General features: G+C 35.2%; 1 protein-coding gene across 1 annotated transcript; it reads right to left on the bottom strand.

The window, feature by feature from the left end:
- Window positions 1-2,174: 2,174 nt before the first annotated feature.
- On the bottom strand, window positions 2,175-10,381 carry LOC131231211 (probable serine/threonine-protein kinase PBL7). The gene is made up of 6 exons (XM_058227329.1): window positions 9,965-10,381; window positions 9,039-9,277; window positions 7,527-7,918; window positions 4,613-4,745; window positions 2,917-3,006; window positions 2,175-2,675 (listed from the first exon to the last, which is right to left on the bottom strand). Exons 1-6 carry the CDS (start codon window positions 10,308-10,310, stop codon window positions 2,526-2,528), a joined length of 1,350 nt encoding a protein of 449 aa, XP_058083312.1. The 5' UTR covers window positions 10,311-10,381; the 3' UTR covers window positions 2,175-2,525.
- Between the last annotated feature and the right edge of the window lie 8,813 nt (window positions 10,382-19,194).

Genomic DNA, 19,194 nt, shown 5'->3' with positions numbered 1-19,194 from the left:
AGGTCTTTTTTAACAGTCCTTGAAGTTTCATTGAAAAATTCAACCATTTTCCCAATGTCTCCCCATGTTTTCCAAAAAGTGCAATAAATTATCCAATACAAACGAGATATATCCCGTGCGATAACCGATGTATCTGTATCCCTAGGATGCGATATGTAACGCAATACCGATATTTCGAACATTGTATGTATGTGTGTATGTATATGAGCATAGTTGTGAATATCATATCTGTATCAGTGGAAACGATACATGATAGGGTACTGTATCGATCTATTGGGAAAAAAGGTCCTGTATCGACACCGATATATTGTTATGTCGTATCTAGTCGAACCGATATGGCTATAGAAAGGCTGCATCTGGTCCCTGTTTTTTGTTGTTTCTTCTTTATTTAAAATATATTTATTTTTTAGCGAGGGAGTGTTTCAAAGCCATTTCTGACCAGATCTAGGTTAAATTCAAAGATTAAAAAAAAAAACTCTTCTTCTTTTTATTTTTTGCATCAAATAAAAGGATTCCAAGCTATGGGGCCCGGTTTCGCAAAAATGGAAAAAAAAAAGGTAAAAATATATATTTTTTAGCTATTTCAAACTAGAATCCCACCAAAACAATACTAATAAGCATTTCGATCAAATCGTAGTTGATTTGATCTCAATTTGGTTTATTTATTTATTTTATTTTTAATGCAAGGATGTTCCGAAATTTTTAGACAATTTCGTTAAATTACTCTTTTTTTGCTGATTGTTATTATGATGCTTGAGTCTTCTAATACTATGGATCTACTGAATTGGTCTCAATTTGCATTTATAATTTATTTAAAAAATATATATATATATATATGCACGAATTTTTTGTATTTAAAAAAATAAAAATAAATTTCTTTTTCCTTTCTACATATTGTTGTTATGATGCTTGAGGAGTCTTCTAATACTATGGATCTAGTGATTTCACACATGTATTGATTTTAAAAATTATTTTCTATGTTTTTCTGTTTTTGGATTGATTTTTTGGGCATTTTCTGTATTTTTTTGAAAAATAATTTTCGGGAAATGATATGATTATGAATGATAGATCTAGGTTAATATATGTTTGTTTTGAACATAGATCTACCATTTACAACTAGATTTAAATTTATTTATTTTTATTCGAGCCATTTTATGTATTTTTTTTTAGGTATTTTGTTGAATTTTTTTTCTTCCAAAATTTCTTCAGGGGAATGATAGATGTATGTTATTTAAACATAGATCTAAGTTATTTTAATAAATATTTACATTTTAGAAACTGTAAATTTATTTTTGCTTCTTCTTTTTCTTGCAAATTTTGAAAGTTTTTTTTAAAAATTATTTTAAAAAATCAGATTGGATATTACTTTCCTTCTTCTTTTTTTTTTTCTTTTTTTTTTTCACTATTTGTATGTCAAATATCAATACATGTTATATACTCACACTCTTTTCTTAATCTCATAGTCCTAATGTCTTATTGTTTTAAATAACTCCCCGAACAAACAATTAATAGTCCAATAGTTGATAGATAATCATATTAGCAATATATAATATCAATTTTTGACACATATCAACAATTTATACTGAAAAAGATCAACACCACACCTGCTAATGCCGTCATTCAGAACCATGAGGTCGAGTTCTCTATCAGTGACTAGTAGGGAACTGTTACATTGTGCACAAGTTTTCTCCATGTGGAGCTCATGGTTGTTCTATCCAAGCTATTGATCTGATGGCCCCCCTTCATGGATGGATTGTGCTCCAAAATATCCCAAATTGGAAAATCCTAGCCATCAAATATTTGGTGTATATATTCTTAACCAGGTTTTCATGCCAACAACCAGAAAGTTTTTGTCCAATCAAGGACATGGTTCATGTGTGATGGGAACCAGAAGTATAATAGTTGTATAATACACACAGAGAGGGATGGAGGGACCATCCTTCCAAAATATCTCAAATTGGAAGATCCTAGCCCTCCAATCTTTGGTCTTTTTTATTTGTTCAATGTAGGTTGTTGGTGTATTTATTATTAACCATGTATGTGCATGGAAACACTCAAAAAGTTTGAGTTGTCCAATCGAGGGCATTGTCCATTCATGATGAGAGAGAGAGAGAGAGAGAGAGAGAGAGAGAGAGAGAGAGAGAGAGAGAGAGAGAGAGAGAGAGAGAGAGATTAACATGACACTTTTGATGATATGGCAGAGTAGACTTACAATTGAAACTGGGAAGAAAATACATTGAACTCTCAGAGAACATCCACGTCATCCACAGTATGCTCAACTCTTCAAAATGCTTCTCATTAATGAACTCTTTGAAGTGCATTTCGTTAACAAATTCCCAGCCAGTAGCCAAAATATGTTGAACTCATCTAACCTAGGCTTAGAGTTTCCTTCCTTGTCTTAAATAGTTTGGCACTTGTTTTAAAGTATTTTGCGGTGATTTTTACAACTCCCAATCACATGAGTCTTCTGAGATCAGTGGAAAAGGCTGCTTTAGGGATTTCTCAATGGATCAAGACCTGAGAGTTCATGTCTGGTGCTGTAACCTGGTGGAGGTGGTGGTGGGACCACTCATGCTCAATCTCTTAACCAGAGGGATGAGAGATTGCACAACATCTGTCATAAGAGGTCTATAATGGGCTTCTGACTGCACACACATGGCAGCAATGGCCGCTATCTGTAAAACACAATGGAAGAGAGAGAGAGAGAGAGAGAGAGAGAGAGAGAGAGAGAGGATTAGTATTGTGATTTTGGAGGTGATGATAAAGTGATTCTGGGGGCATATTGTGATTTTGGAGGTGATGATAAAGTGATTCTGGGGGCATTGGTCCTAACTGATATGGTAGACAATGATGGCTGTGATTGGGCTTTCTATGGAATCCAAGAGGGTTGTAATGTTCTTGTTCATGGTGACTGACCTGAATTAGCTCCTTTTTTAAATACTGGCCTTCTAGAAGTGGGTCCACCATTCCCATCACTTTCTCTCTATTGGTCAACCTTGGAAGAGCCTGAAATGTCAACAAATAACCCCACTTAAGTATAACATTTTGGTTCATCAATCTGATATATGCAAGGAGAGAAGGCAAATTTGTTTGACACATACATGCATATCTACACACATACATACATAAACATCTAGGTAAGTATGAGGTTTGCTAATTCCACATGCGTGTGCAAGATCTGAGCTTTCCATCTGGTTGGAAATAATGCTTAGATCTTCTGTCTAAAGAATCAGGCCGTTTAACTCCGGTTGTCCCCAATGTATAAAGTAAACTGATGGTTGAAACAATTTTTATAGCCATGCATTTGTTTTGTATGTCATGGCCCACCACCTAAGGTGTGAAATTGTCAGAAGATGTAAATACTGTAGCCCACGTATGGAAAACCCAGATTTTGCACGTGTTCCCATATTGGCATGTTTGCTTGCATGTGGATGGGCAGGTTCCCATACACATGTGGTACACATCCTTTTCTCTGACAACCACACTTGTGAGCATGCATACACATTTTGTTACCTTTTATGAAATGATTGCACATTTATAAATAAATAAATAAAAAGAAGTAAACTCCATTACAAAATGGACTTGTAGATGTAAATAAAGTACAATCATGTAATTTTTAAATTTAAAGAGATAGGGATACACTGGCCAGCCTCTTAAAAAAACATTATACTAAGAATAACATGCCAAACCAGTTGCAGTAGCTTCAAGCGGTAATACATATGCTAAAACCTTTTCTTTAGATATCTTCCAAATACTAGCATGATCTAGTCTTGGTTAGAGGCATCACTAAAGGATGCTGTCAGTGCTACCCGAAGCAGGCGAGTTATCACTGCCAAAGTTAAACACACTACCACTGATAGAAGCCCCAGGATAGTGCTAAGATTATTATGATAGTATATAGATTAGAATGAGAACTGATCACCTACAACAGGTTCCAGCTTAATTTAATCTACAACCCTTTTTCACAAGAATGGGATAGAAACCCAATTTCTGAAGGCACAAGAAATTGGGTTGCAGCATAGGACAGGTTGTAGGTGGTCCTCTTTCTGAATGATCTAAACCAGTTGTATTTCATTTTGGACAGCATCTGCATAACTTGGACACGGACAAAGACTGCGACCCTGGAAAACAGACCTCGACCTTGAAAAATGTTAAGTATTATGTAAGTTTTACTTTTATGTCTGCAGAAGATATAGAAAATTATATCTCTGTAGCTATAAATAAACCAAGAGTAAGAACTGTATAAAGACTACAAAATACTACTAAAATACAAGAAGAGAAGATACATTAAGTTTCTTCCCTATAGAAGAGTCTTTCTTCCCAATAGAATAGTCGAAATGTGTCTGAGATGTTTGTTGGACATGGGTGTCAAACACAACAATCTTTTACAAATTGCTGTTTCAAACACAGCAAATAGAGTTTTATTATTTTATTTATTTATTTTCACACAAAAGAGTAATTAGATTATGAGTCTTAGCTTGAGCAGTTGAGCTCATGCCAATTAAGATACTGGCTTTCGTGGGGGCCCAGTAAGCTTCTTTTTTCTTTTCTTTTTTTGGCAAGTTTGCAAAAGCTGTTGAATAAATTTCTAGTGTAGGTTTTAGTTACCAACCCATGAAACCAGGATATGCTCTCCGGGAGGCCTTTTGTTATCGACAGGTACTCGTCCTGTTAGAAGCTCTAGAAGAACCACCCCATAACTGTAAACATCTGACTTTGTGGTCAGCTTCCCCGTTTGTGCATACCTACATGAACAGATTCATCATCCTCAGGCTTTCTTATCCCAAAATATATCAAATAACAATAATGAACATGCTTTGGATTTCTAGAAATGAACACATCACCATTCTTCTTTAAAACAACCACAGAATGGCTTTTCCTTAATCGAATTTAACAAATGCATTGAAGGGGAAAATGGGAGGCGGTTGCTTCTAAAGCCACGTAATTATTAACTGACCATATTGTTTTGTCGAATTCTCCCTTCTGGGGTTTTTTTTTTTTATTTGGTCCTAGTGTCCTGATTATTTTTTTTATCTACGTGTTTCTTTAAAAGAAAAGGAATTTTTAAAATAAAAATAAAAACTTTTTTTTGGGATTTGAGAGATTTATTTGGTGAAGCTTCTTTGCAATTTTGATTATTTATCATGAATGTGAAGAGAGTGTGTAATATGTAAATGGGTAGGAATCAGCCCTTCCGAAGTAATCATGAAAGATCATTCATTTGGTGCAATATACAATCCTACCAAGGTAGATTAGGATGTCTCAATATTTTCCATGGGAATTCAGGTCTTGTTGTTGGAAGAGGGAGTGTTGCAGTTGGATTCAAATTTCAGTTACGGTAGAATATGGTGAATAGTGATGACTTTGGCTCTCTCAATTGTTAGGTTTTGGGAAGTTCCTGCCTCTTCTATTTCCCTTACGCATGCTAAAGATTCACACATTTAAATTTGAACCTTCTAGCTACAGAAATCACCACATTCTGAATGATTACACTGCCCTATCTCCACAGCTCCCTTCTCAGATAAGCCCCTGCATATTTTCATAGTATGATTGACAAGATGCCCAAAGCATGCTTCAGAGTCCTGTCTCGCTGGTGGACAATGAAACCATTAGATCCGATCTGAACACCTATATCACATGTGATGTGAAACTATATTGAATTCTATTGTTATTACCTTGAAGTAAAGAAAGGAGACGGGTGATGAGAAAAACATGTGAATCTTTTTGATAGATCAAACATTTGAATTATAGATGGCTTCAACATCCATCATCTCAAATCCTGAAGAAGAAAATGTACTTGTACAATCTCTTTAATGCATTTTCTTTTTCTTCTTGTGGATATTTTATACATCCGTGATACAATAATTCATCTTTGATGGTACTTGTATATACTCGACATGCCATTATTAACATGATAACCAAATCATGTTGCATTTGGTTAATTTTTTTCAAGATCCTAACAATTTTCTTACCTTTTCTTTTCATTTTTTCTTTTTGGAATTTGTCCATATCATTCCTCGAGAATACTGATTTCATGAAAATTAAGAATTTCCGAAAGTGCTTTTTAGGGAGTAAAATGTCCTCACTTGTTTCGTTATTATTATTATTTTTTCCTTCTAAAAAAGGGGTGAAGCCGAGCATTGTGGGGCCCACATCATGTGTATTACATTCAGCCTGTCCAACAGTTGCAACAGGCCGATCCAATCATCAGGTGGGTGACACATGAATTTGGAGGATTTTGGGTGGAGCTCACCTGATAATTGGCTCAGCCTTTTTTGGTTCATTTGATCATCATTATGCATTGCAACTTGGAGGGGTTGGATATCATACACACATGACATGTGCACCACAATGCTTGATTTCACCACTTTCTTAGAAAAAAAATTAAGAGACAGATTAGGGCATTTTGGTCATTTTCACCCACGAAAATTCACTTTGTGGGATTTTCAATTACAGAAGGCATTGTTTGGTAAAAAAATCAAATTTGTCAAGGAATCTTTTGCTGTAAAAATCCCTAACTTTGAAAAGTCAGGGAAATGTTAACTGTTTATCTAGATTTACTGAGCTGAAAAAAACTTTAAAATGGTACAAGTTTTAGTAAAACCGAAAAACAGTATAGCATAGATGGAATGTTTCCAGTAAAAATCATAAAAATAAATCCATATAGCATGTTACAATCGGGTTACAATGATTCTAGGAAATTGGGATTCTTATACCCATTTGGCTCTCTGTATCTGTGTCTGGGTGTCATAGGTTACCTACAAAAGCATGCTTTCATGAAAAAAAGATCATCCCTTCTCTCACGTTCTTACGCCAGTGGTTTTGATATATGGTTATGGGGTTTCTACCTATGCTTGGAAGAATCACATGATCTGGTGTTAGACCAATTTGAAACCGTGGTTGTTCTACAGCCATGCAGGATCAATGGTGGGATGCCTCCGCCGACATTTATAGAGTCATGAATGATTTATGATTTAAAAAAAGAAGAGCATTAGTCATCACTGGCCATGTTCAAGAATCAAACAACATGAAAAAGAAGTTACAAGTAGAAGGATATCATGTGCATCCAATTGCATTTTTAGGTGCATATTGTATTTGATGAAAGAATGATGATGATGGTGGTCATGTAAATGTGACGAATCCAGACCCACTTGGAAGCTTTCTATGACTGCAACTGCATCTAAGTGTATCCAACCATGTTTAAGTGCACCTAAGTGTATATAGGTACGTCTGTGTGTGGGTCTAAGTGGGTCTAAGTGCATCGAAGCAGACAGTTAAAAAAAGGTCACTTAGATGCACTTAAACCCACTTAGACGCGTTCACACCACATTGTATTAAAAAGGTCACTTATTATACCACATTGTACAGGTACAAAGCTTTGTATTGGATCTGGGTTCAAATGGAATACTTCCACATTTATCAGGTGCATGACATGCAGCCGAAATCAGCAGCATGTTGGCTCTACTTTGAAATATGCTTGTAATACAAGTAGACGTGTGTGATAAGGCAAGTAGTAATGAACTCACTCGGGAGCAACGTATCCAGTGGTCCCTAGCACGCGGGTCAAGATCTGACCGTTGATCTTGTCGGAGCCCGTCTTGGCCAGCCCGAAATCAGACACCTTGGCTCTGTAGTTTTCATCCAATAGAATGTTGCTGCATTTGAAATCCCTGTGGATAACGGTTGGGACCGTTTGCTCATGTAGGAACTCGAGGCCTCTCGCGCAATCTAGGGCGATCCTCAGGCGGGCAGCCCAATCCAGTGGCTGATATTTCTTTGGGGAGGTGGAAGGGTGGAGGTGGTGTTGGAGGTTACCGTTGGGCATGAATTCAAATACAAGGAGCCTGTGATGTTGGTCTGCACAGTAGCCTAGCAGTTCAACCAAGTAGGGAGAGTGCAAACGGCTCAAAAGATCCACCTACATTTGTCATCATCAAGCAATGAACAAACAAGATCTGAACGGTTCATTTAATGTGCTCTACTATGGATGGACCAAACCTCAAAATTCATATCAGCAGATGATGATATCCGCCCAATGGGAAGACTTTCCAGGATTATAAATAGATGGATAAAAAGATTCAACGATAGGTCTATATTCAATTGCCAAAGTTACTCCAATTGGGTGTGAGGATCATCTGATTGTTATCATTCTTGGAGCACGGCCCAAAACATGGATGGTCTAGATTTCTTATACGTGTGCAGTTCACACCTTGTATGTGGATGGTGGGATTTAATGTCTAATAAAAAAATGGTGTCTGCAATTAAAAAAAATGATAATAGAATTATAAGAGATGATATAATCAGATGCAAACTCAGATGCCATGATTTGTGTATGTTGGTGGAGCCCACCAGGAAGAAAATGAAACAGCTAAAGTTTCATGCTTAGAGGGCCTGCTGAAGTGGGCAAATGGTAGCCACTTCAATGGAAAGATAGCAAGAGATAAGGTGAGGCCCATCTGTCCCAGAAATGAGGTGGATGCTTTCTCACTGGCTTCTTACATCAAGGGCCCAACTACATGAAAAGAAAACATCTCACTGGCTTCTTCTTTTTTTCAAAATTCAAATCAAATTGGTATAATTCTCTCCGTAGAATATTGATTATCCCCAGCTCAGGGATAATCAACCCCACAGTTAAATCAGGGTGAGCCATGTCAACCTATTGGGCCCATGGACCTGGTCCACTTGGACAATTCACCCCCCGACTCAGACAAATCACGAATCGACTCTAGACCGGAGAAGCCGGCCCAAATCACCTGTCATAACTCTATGATTGAGCCTCTAAGCAGACTCCTGGCGAGGTCCATAGCCAATCAATTCCAGTCTTGAAAGCTTAGCCAGCCTCAACACATTTTTAAGTAAGTATGTATATATATATATATATATATATTATATTGGTTACAAGTATGACATGTACCACTCCCACACTAAAAAATGAAAATCCTTCCACTCATTTATTTTCCCAATTTTAATAGCCCAAAAAGTACAAAATCAAAAATAAAAAACATGAAAAGAAAAGAAAAAAAAAAAAAAGGAAATACCTCTACTCTGAATTCTCTTTCTCCTTGCTTTCCTTCTCTATTCAACATCTTAATAGCAGCTAGTGTCCCATCACTCAAAGTCCCTCTATAAACCACTCCAAATCCTCCATTTCCAATCACATTTCCTTCACTAAATGCATCTGTGGCCTGTTCCAGCTCTTTGTAGGTGAACACCTGCCCTCTATTTTTTGAGAACGTTGAACGGCCCACATTCCCCATATAGAGACAATTCCTCACATCTACACACCATTAAATATCCAACATAACAATAATTAATTCAATAAATAAGGACACATGACACCTTTTTTTCACTACTACATATTTTATAACAAAAATAAATAATAAAAAGAGCAACATTTTCTTTCTTTCATTCATTCTTTCTTTTTTCTTTTTCTTTTGCATAATTCGCTCATAAATGTAACAAAAAAATTAATGGATATGATATATACACCCCTAAAATGCACCTTATTGGGGCATGTTTATAACAAAACCTCAATGGAATGTGATTTTTTATACGATTCATACATAATTTATTTTAAAAAAAAAAAAACTAAATAAATAAACCATAAATATCCTTTACAAAATGTTCACATTAATATGAGAGCTTGAAAAAAAAAAAAAAAAGATAAATGATATATGCACCCTCTGCTTTTCATAAATACCCCATTTTTTCTATCTTTGGTACCAGAGTAGCATAAATGCATGCCACTGGAATCCAAAAGTAAGGAAAAATATGTTTATTTAAAACAACAACAACATCATAGGGTATAAATCTATCTATAATGTATAACGAAAAGCTAATAAAAACTTGGAATTTTAGCATAATTTGAAAATAAAAATAAAAAATAAAAAAGACCCATGAAAGATTTTCGAACCATTCACAAATAAGAGATAGAAATTGATAAGAATGTTAGTGCACCACATACCAGGACTAGCATTGATAGCCCCAGCCGCACTGGCGGTACTAAGTACTCCAAATTTGGAAAGTTTTCTCATGGGGACATTGGTGGTGTTCTTGTTGCTTGAACTATCTGCATTGCTTCTCGCAGACTTGATTCTGCGAAAAGTTACTATAAGTAGAAGTGCAGTGAGAAGCAAGACAATCGAAATGACCACAACGACTATTATGATTATAGAATCCATGGCATGGATTCCATGATGGTGGTAGTCTTGGTCGTGGTCGTGATGGAAGTGATGGCGAGCGATGGTTTGATCAGAAGGATTGGGCGATGGCGGCGGGACCGAGGGAACAATGATAGAGCGGATCCTCATGATTTTTTTTCGAAGGAAGAGTAGGAAAGAAGAGAGAGAGAGAGAGAGAGAGAGAGAGAGAGAGAGAGAGAGAGAGAAAAGGAATTTTTTTTTTTTTTTTTTTAAATGAAGTTTGTGTTGGGATCATAAACAATGAATGTAGATTCATGAGCACATGGCTAAGGTTAGTTCCCTGGCAGAAGGTCAATCTGATTGGCCACGTGATTCCATTCTCTTATCACGTGCAGCTCTTTCTTTCAATATGTGATGGCAGCTTACAAGAGTGGCTATCCTAATCTTACTCACCCACATATGCCAATGTGGCACATTTGTGTGGGATATGGCCTGTTCATTAAGTGGGCCCCTCCATGTATGTGCCATGTGCCATGAATCAGATGGGTCTGATCTTAAGGTGGTCCACGACTTCTGTGATAATTGAAAGGTTAAAATAAAATAACCAATGGTCCCCATTTCATGTAAAAATTTTGGACCACTTCATGGCCAGACTGGCTATGTTTGGGGAGATTGGACTCGGAAGGTTACTCTCTATCCACCTCCTTCCTGATGAACAGCCTGATCTAGTTCATATATGTTACGGCTCTCTCTCTCTCTCTCTCTCTCTCTCTCTCTCTCTCTCTCTCATGTGTACTTCCTATGTCTCATCTCTTGTTTTATTATCCTTAGGCAGTATCTTTCTATCTTCTTATTTTACTTCTAAAATTACATCCGTATCTGACTGTTCTTACAATGGGCTATACATTAATAGGAAACGGATTGGCTACTCCCCCTGCCACTAGCTCGGTGGCTGGTGGTCGGTGCTCTGTGGGCCCACCATCATGTATGTGTTTCATTCATGCTGTTCATCCATTTTTACGGATCATTTTAGGGCTTGATCCCAAAAATGAGAGGGATATAAATCTCATGTGGACCACACCACAGGAAAATAATAGTGATTGGATATCCACCATTAAAATCCTCTTAAGGCCTACTTTACTGTTTATTTGACATCCAATCTTTTGATTAGGTCATACAGACATAGATGAAGGTAAAAAACAAAGATCAGCTTGATCCAAAACTTTTATGGGCCCCAAAAAGTTTTATGGTCTTCGTTCATTCAACAGTATTTCCAGTAATGTGGTCCACTTGAGATTGGGATATACCTCATCTTTGGTTTCAAACCATAAAATGATCTAGAAAAATAGATTGACGGCATGGATGAAACACATACATCATGGTGGGGCCCATTGAGCACATTGGGGGGGGGGGGGGGGGAGTAGCCAATCCGTTTCCGCATTGCTATTTCTGCGTCACAATTTAACAATTCAGAGCAACTCATCTACTGCACACGTGTCATACATACCCACGATCCACACCGTTGAAATTGTGGGCTCCAATGTGGATGGGGCATAGCCCAAAATTTTCACCAATTGGATGATTTCAATCATTGAATTTGGAAGGACCACTAGCGATTTCTTTCTAACCTTTCATTTTAGGGCAACCTATCATAGGATCTTGGTGGTCAATATAGGTTTCAGCTATGGTGCTGCCCACAAATTGGTACAGTGTGGATTGGGGGTTCATGTAGGCCATGTGGTAGGATGAGTTGCCACAATTTAGTGACTTTGTGACTTATGCACATTGTAGTCTAAGACCTAGTCATGGGCTCATAAACGGAAGACCGTGGTTTTGAGGAAGTAATTTCAGGCTTATTTATGTTTTTTGTCTTTTTTCTTTAAATGGTGAAGAAATCTAAAATCTCATTAAACAAAATGGGGTGTTTTGACAGAAAGGTTAACTGCTAACTTAAGGATATATATATAATCCAAGGTTAGATCATGGTTAGCTTATTTTGTAAGTGCACTTGTTAGTTAATCACATGTGTTAGTGAGTCTTGTGTTAGTTAAGCCCTCATTGGAAGACATTGAAAGATTAAAGACTCAAAGATTTGAAGCATTAATGCATAAAGATACAGGTAAAAGTAAAGTGCCTTGGTAATCATAGCCTTATATTCCTTTAGTTTCAAAACAAATTACTTCAGATGACTTCTTCCCTATAGGGAAACCTTTAGTCATCAAGTGTGTGCTGGCTAGATCATGTGCAAAGTGCGTGGAAATAATGAAAACCAAAATGCATAAGTTTAATTGATCTTCGATCGATTCACTTAGATCGGTTTCGATCGTCTAATACCATTTTTTCCTAAATTGAATTTAAGTTTAATCGATCGAAGTATCATTCGATCGATCCATACTAGCCGTTTTAGATTTGTTAAAGCCTTTTCTCTATAAAATTAGAAACTAAATCTTTGCAAAAATGATGATTTTGAGTAAATTAGAAGTCTTAGTATGTCCTAACACTTTTAAGCTCACGCTCAATGAGATCCAAACATCATACATGTGATTAATCACTCTAATGAGCATTTCAAGCTCTTTATGAAGATGAATTTTATTTATTACATTATTTAGAAGAAAAACACCAATCCAATAGGTAAATTCTCTGTCTTTGAACTTCTATAATGCCCATTTAGGTGAACCCCCATTTAGAACCAACTATCATATAGTTGTACGAGATTCAACCTCTCTCACATTACCTTGATAGCCTCATTGAAGCATCACGTGTGAGATATTTGATTCAAGTGAGCAGAAGAAGACAAACTACAAAAATTAGGAGAGCACAAGAGATGTAGATTCAAGAAGTAGAGACGCATCTCAAGCAAGATGCTACGACGGAACTCAATCGGACAAGTAAGTTGTCATTTGTTAGAGTTATTATATACTATTTTCTTGTGTAGGATTGAGTATAGAGTTTGAAAACCAAACTCAATTAAGTCCTTGCATAGGCCTCCTACATGAGTGTACGTTTATCAAGTTCTTGTGTAAGCCTCTGACGAGAGTGTCGCATGTAAGTTTCCATGGGAGCTTCTGGTAGGAGTGTATGCTTGTAAAGGTTATAGGTGAACCTATTGGAAACCTTTGAGATGATGAAATCTAATAAAATCGAAGAGAGTGCGTCCACTAAGAGTTGGGTAGGCAAGTAGCCGAACCACTATATATTCCTGTGTTTGCAATTGTAGTTTATGCATATTTCTATTCATACTTATGAGTTTTATTGATTAAATTATATGAATGCTTAAATGGATTAAATGCTAGACATCTAATTGATTGCACATGTGTACACAAGATATCTATCTCGCACATATACTAATGGCTCAACTTATTGTATCATTTGTAGTTTATACAATTAGACCCACGTAACTTGTAGGCCTGAGTGTTAATAATTTTAATTGACATAAATTTTAAGTGATCCTATCACTCCTCTTCCCTCTTAAGACTTAGCTATAATTTTAAGCTCCATAAGATTTTGTGTACTGTATTGTCATTTTAGATAACCGATGCAATTTCATATCCCACTTAAACTATAAAATAATATGGTTAAACCTAATTTAGACCTATGTTTCTTTATGGTTCAAAATTAACTTTGACTCAATTCAAAACCCTTAATTGGAAGTCATGAATAAGTATTTATTTGACTTGTCTAGTACTTAATACTTACATTAGGAGCTTATTTGAAATGTGAATTATATCAGTAGCGTATGATAAAAGTGTCATCATTATAATTTTACAATGTTTGTTTACACGTAATTCAATGATAAAATACAATGAAAATCTCCTATTTCAACAGGCACATTTCTGTATTTTGTATATGATTTTGATTAATCCAAAAGGATGACAACCCCAAGTACAGTGCTGCAATGTAGTTTTAATTCAGTGAGTCCGAGATCAAATATATAAGAACTTATATTTATACGTTTCTCAAACACTTTAGAACTAAAATTAAAACTAAAACTAATTGTGAATTTTAGAATAAAAGAAGTAATGATTGAAACTTAAGTAATATAAAGAGAAAATCAATAAAATAAAACAGTAGAGCATCAACGATCCACTTCTAATAATCATCAATGCTTAATTCACTTTATTCAATTAGATAACTCAATTGAATCAAAATCTTATCCTATCCACTCATATAATAAAGAAGTTAATTCATTATTTACAAACCAAAATAAATCTAAACTTCAATTGATTCAGTTCTCACATAAGGCATCAAGTTATTGATCGCAGGGGATTCAAAGTATCTATCATACCCGTAGTTTATGATAGATTAATGAATTTTACAGATCAATCCCTTGTAAAAGAGATAAGCAAATATCTTAGCCTTTCTAAGCATCCAAAGTGTCCAAAGTCAATAATGGATCAAATTAAACTAAAACTAAAGCTTTATTCAAACTAATATTAATGAATCGTTCAACATTCAAACCAAATATCTTGATTCAAAGTAAATTATAACATTAAAAATAACTACAAGCTTTACCTCTTGGTGCTAGCTAAAAGATTATTTAGCCAACCATTGTCCTAGTTGAACTAAACTCAAACAAAAACATGAAAAAGTAACTAAGAACTGAAAGATTAGAGAGGAAGAATGACTTCACAAAAGCTCCGCAATTCCTTGATCTCTCTCTCAAACCTTAAATCATATCTAGAAAAGCCTAAATCACTCCTTTAAATAAGAAAAACTCACACCAACTTTACACTGACTTCATATTTTTACACTTTTATTATGCTTCGATTACACCGATTGTAGCCTTCGGTCGCACCGAATTAGTTTCTTTATTACAGCCCAATTTTCTTAAAATTCTTCTAAAGTCGAAACCTCATTCGATCGCACCAAATTGTTGAACCGAATTAAGTTTGTTTCCAACCGAATTTGGTTTGAAAGTCATAGTTTCTTACTATACTGTTCTAAGCACATTTGATCGAACCAAACCAATCTTAGGTGAGACCAAATAGTTTGTTATTCCTGTTAATGAATTGTATGATTTTTTATACTTTTCTTTATCCTTTACACTTATTTTTTTAAGATCTTTGGTACTTGAATTCTTCAGTATTGTCCTACAAATCTCTAATCCTTCACTTGGTCATTCTTCAAGTATTGAATCATCATTTTAATTGTTATTTTTATCCCAACTCTCCAAATCACCTCGCATAGCAAAGTATACATAATTATATCAATATAACACACATATGCATATAAAACCAATGCACAATAAAAGAAAAATATGTAATATTTCACATTCAACAGATTTAACATTGAAGTATTGTAAATACATCATTATTATGATTTTACCATGCATATCCCTGTACGGGATTGTCAATCAAATTACAAGATAGGTATTATAATTTATAATTATTGACTTTTATAACAAAATTACACATATAATTTTCAATCCAAACAAGTCCTATATATACTTTTGTTTGTTATGAACGAGGAACTTACTTGTTTGGTACCTAATTTATAAACATACGGATTATAGTTAATTTATTGAAGCCATTGATATGATATCCACAATCATAAATGAACCATGCCAAAAATTCTTACTAATTTGAAAGATTCTAAGTATCAAATATTCTCTTTTCTCTAATGAGTGTGCTTAATGTTAGTGCGTTCTTTTTAACCAAATATTTATGTGCCAACCATGTAAAGGTTAGAGTTGAAAAAAAAATGAAGAGATCTTCATGCATGATGAGGCCATCAGATCAATGAATTGTATAAACCAACCATGGCCCCACACGTATAGATTAGGTACAAAATAGGAAAGTTTGGCCATTATGAATTTGTATGTTAAGGTAATAAAAATGTTTAAAATTAATGTTTTAAAAGCAAATAGTGCACTAGTTAAAAGTTATACTTTCCTATTACTATTTCAATATTTGAATTTTATCATCACCTTCTCTTATTGAGAAAAAAAAAAGAGTAAAACATTGAGCCAACTCAGCATGAGTCATTATGGGTTGTGTTCAGTCAAACGGGGTTAAAGAGGAAATATGGTAGAGGTGATGCCAGAGTCTTGTAACAACAATGTAGCCTTTTTTATCTTTTCTAATTAGGATAAAAGCCCAAGAATTACAAAGAAAGAAATTAGAAAAACCTCTAAGCGGAAGAAGAAAAAAGGAAATAGGTAACAAAATAGACAGAAAAGAAGAAAACACCCACACCCTATGCAAGGTGGAAAAAACGCCAACAAGTCAGGCCAGGGAAGAACCATAGGCTGACTTCAGATTGAGTTGACTTATTTGAGTTCTAAGTTGAGTCACTGAGTTTTTAGCTAGAGAATAAATAATTATTCTGTTACCATAACTATAAATGGAGTGTTTCGCAATATTTTAACTTATGTTGGCTAACTCGTAATACTTCTTAGCCATCACAATTTGAGAATGTTCATATAGGAATAACTGAAGTTATTACAATTCAATAATCACAACCACACATTAATCTAGATTGTTCATCATGTGACCCATTTTCGATTTCTTGTTATCTCAATGATCACTTTAAATATATCCCAATAGCCATAAAAAAAAAACTATGATATATATCATCCTATTCATGGCCAAGAAGATATAATGTCCATGTTGATCATACTAGAAAGGAGTTGATCATTTATTTAGATTGTCTATCTTGTGCTCGTAACATTTGATTGGCATCAATTTAAAAAGTGATTGGACCATCATATCTATCAATCATTCACTAAGAAAATGGACCATATTAATTATATTAGAGAACTCTAATCATTAATTTATACCGTTCATCACGAAGGGCCCACCATTGATTTCTCATTCCTCAAGAATCACAAAAATCAGATTGTTTCACTCCAATTCAAGCTTGTTGAACTCCAATTCTATTAAACAACACTCATGTGATAGGGATCTAGATTAGATACACGTGTGTGTGAGTAGAATGTGCGGGCATGTCAGAGTCTACCTGACTCAAGGGTTGATTGAATTGTTGGTGTCCCCTTCATTAAGACAGAAAGATTGGAGACCAAGATCAAAGATCCAGAGTCCTCTTAGTCACTAATATTATGCTTCGTTCAGGCGACTAGTAAAAAGAAAGGAAGCTAATTTCTTTGAATAAGTTCTTTTTTTCCTTTTGACAATAGATGTGAGTCTACGACCTTAAGGACTTGTTCTTTCACCAACACTTTAAGTTTGAAACACTTCTCAAATGAATGAAGATATACATTCAAATTAAATAAAGCGAAATGTTGCCGATTTCATTAAGTATCATAAAATTATGTTTATTACAACCAATAACTTATGAGACAAGCAAATGAATAAATAAAAATTAAAAGGGATAAATACCTGAAACCCTTATTGGAATAAACGAATCAAGGCGGGTGTGATCAACCAAATTGGAACTTAAAAGATCACGATATACAACTTAAGGTTGCAAAAAAACTATATCTAATCCTCAAGTATTTTAGCAGGAACCACTAGGTTATAATTAAACTAAGCAAAGCTATGCTGAGAAAGAAAAGATAAATAAAAGATAGACTAATGTGTTTGGCATAAGGCCTCAAGATCTTCTTCAATCGCTTCTTTTATAAATTGTCGAGGAGGTGAAACCCCCACTAGGGGTTTCTTATTGTTTCTGGATCCTTTGTGTTTTTGTCACTAACTTAATTATTGGAATCTCCGAAACCACCGGCTTGCATTGGAAAGAAAGAGTTCTAACTTGACCTAGACTTACTAGCTTCCCAACTCTTCTTCTCATACATGATTAATTGCAAAGATCTTCGTGCCCGCTAAATATTAAGCCTTACACCCCCAAAGTTTATTTGGATCTAGGTCAACAGATTTAGTTATGGGAACCTCATGGGCTGATCTAGAATGGACCCCTTAAAGAAATCAAGGTAGCTCATCCGCAAGATCTCACAATCTTAATGGTTTGGAATGTTAAAGGGAGTAGATAAACATGATCCATCACATCAAGATCTCTAAAACTTTTGATCGGGGACTAATCAGTCTAAATTTTATATCTAGTTCTTCCATTCTCTTGATTCCGATTAAGGTATAGGAGAAAAAATATGATCGGACCGATAAGTCTATCTTTTTCGATTTTAGTCCAAGCCATGGCTGAGTTTGTTTGGACATCGATCCGATCTTCGGATCTTCGAAAACTTCTGGAATGCTACAATTTCTCGAAACATTTTTGGAAAGGTCTCCCATTTTGGAAATACTATGAGAGACGGCCACGCTAAGAGAATCATCACAGACTTCCCGGGTCATCTTGGCCCATGTGTCGATAGATCATGGATTTAAGGAGTGCATCCACGTCTTAGTTTTCTCCTTCAATGAAAATGAGAACAATTTGAGTTGTGTTACACGTTTGGAAAGTGTAATGTAGCGACTATCTCATCAAACTCTTTGATGTGCAAGTATGGACTTTTAGAGTCTAGTCGATGAAATTTAGAAAGGAACTGTATCACTTTAGGTTTAGCATCCATGTTTTCTGCATTAAGTGAAAACATCATGCAGGAAGGTATACTCACTCCCGCCGGTTGTAAATAATCTGGCAAAGTACGAGGCGGGAGAGCATTATGTACCTCATTCTTATCTTGAACCTCCTCAACTAGAAGTTGAGGTTAATTTACATTCATTACTTCAATTAATTAAGAGGATCTCAAGCGGTGTCTAATCCTTTGATGGATCGGCAACCCTTCAACTAATTATCCTTCACTCAAGAGACGTTGAATGTTGTCACAAACCCACTTGGGCATGAAACACGCACAGCCCTCAAGCACCAAACAATTAAAACCTAGAAGAAAAAAAACTAAAGTAAATAAGAAATGTAAAAAAAGAAGAAGAGAAATGAAAAGAAGTTACCGGATTGGAGTTGTTATGTTAAGATCCTATAAAATAGAAAATACTGTTAATTTCTAAAAACAATTTCAGAAAAAATCCTAACCTTTAATAAAAAGGCAAAAAATTAACCCTAATTTTAACATAATTTTAATACTAATTAATCTTAGAAAAACATAGTTGTAGTCCTCGGCAACGGCGCTAAAAACTTGTTC

The sequence above is a fragment of the Magnolia sinica genome, chromosome 17, assembly GCF_029962835.1.
Source record: "Magnolia sinica isolate HGM2019 chromosome 17, MsV1, whole genome shotgun sequence".
Classification (NCBI taxonomy): Eukaryota; Viridiplantae; Streptophyta; class Magnoliopsida; order Magnoliales; family Magnoliaceae; genus Magnolia; species Magnolia sinica.
This window is presented reverse-complemented; position numbering and strand designations above follow the sequence as displayed.

What these genes read in the sequence shown, in the direction of transcription:
- LOC131231211 (XM_058227329.1), bottom strand. Translation starts at nt 10,310, where the DNA reads ATGAGGATCCGCTCTATCATTGTTCCCTCGGTCCCGCCGCCATCGCCC. An exon ending in GGCTATCAATGCTAGTCCTG is followed by an intron (nt 9,278 to 9,964) that starts GTATGTGGTGCA and finishes AATGGTGTGTAG; the next exon opens with ATGTGAGGAATTGTCTCTAT. An exon ending in ACTGGATACGTTGCTCCCGA is followed by an intron (nt 4,746 to 7,526) that starts GTGAGTTCATTA and finishes CTGTTCATGTAG; the next exon opens with GTATGCACAAACGGGGAAGC.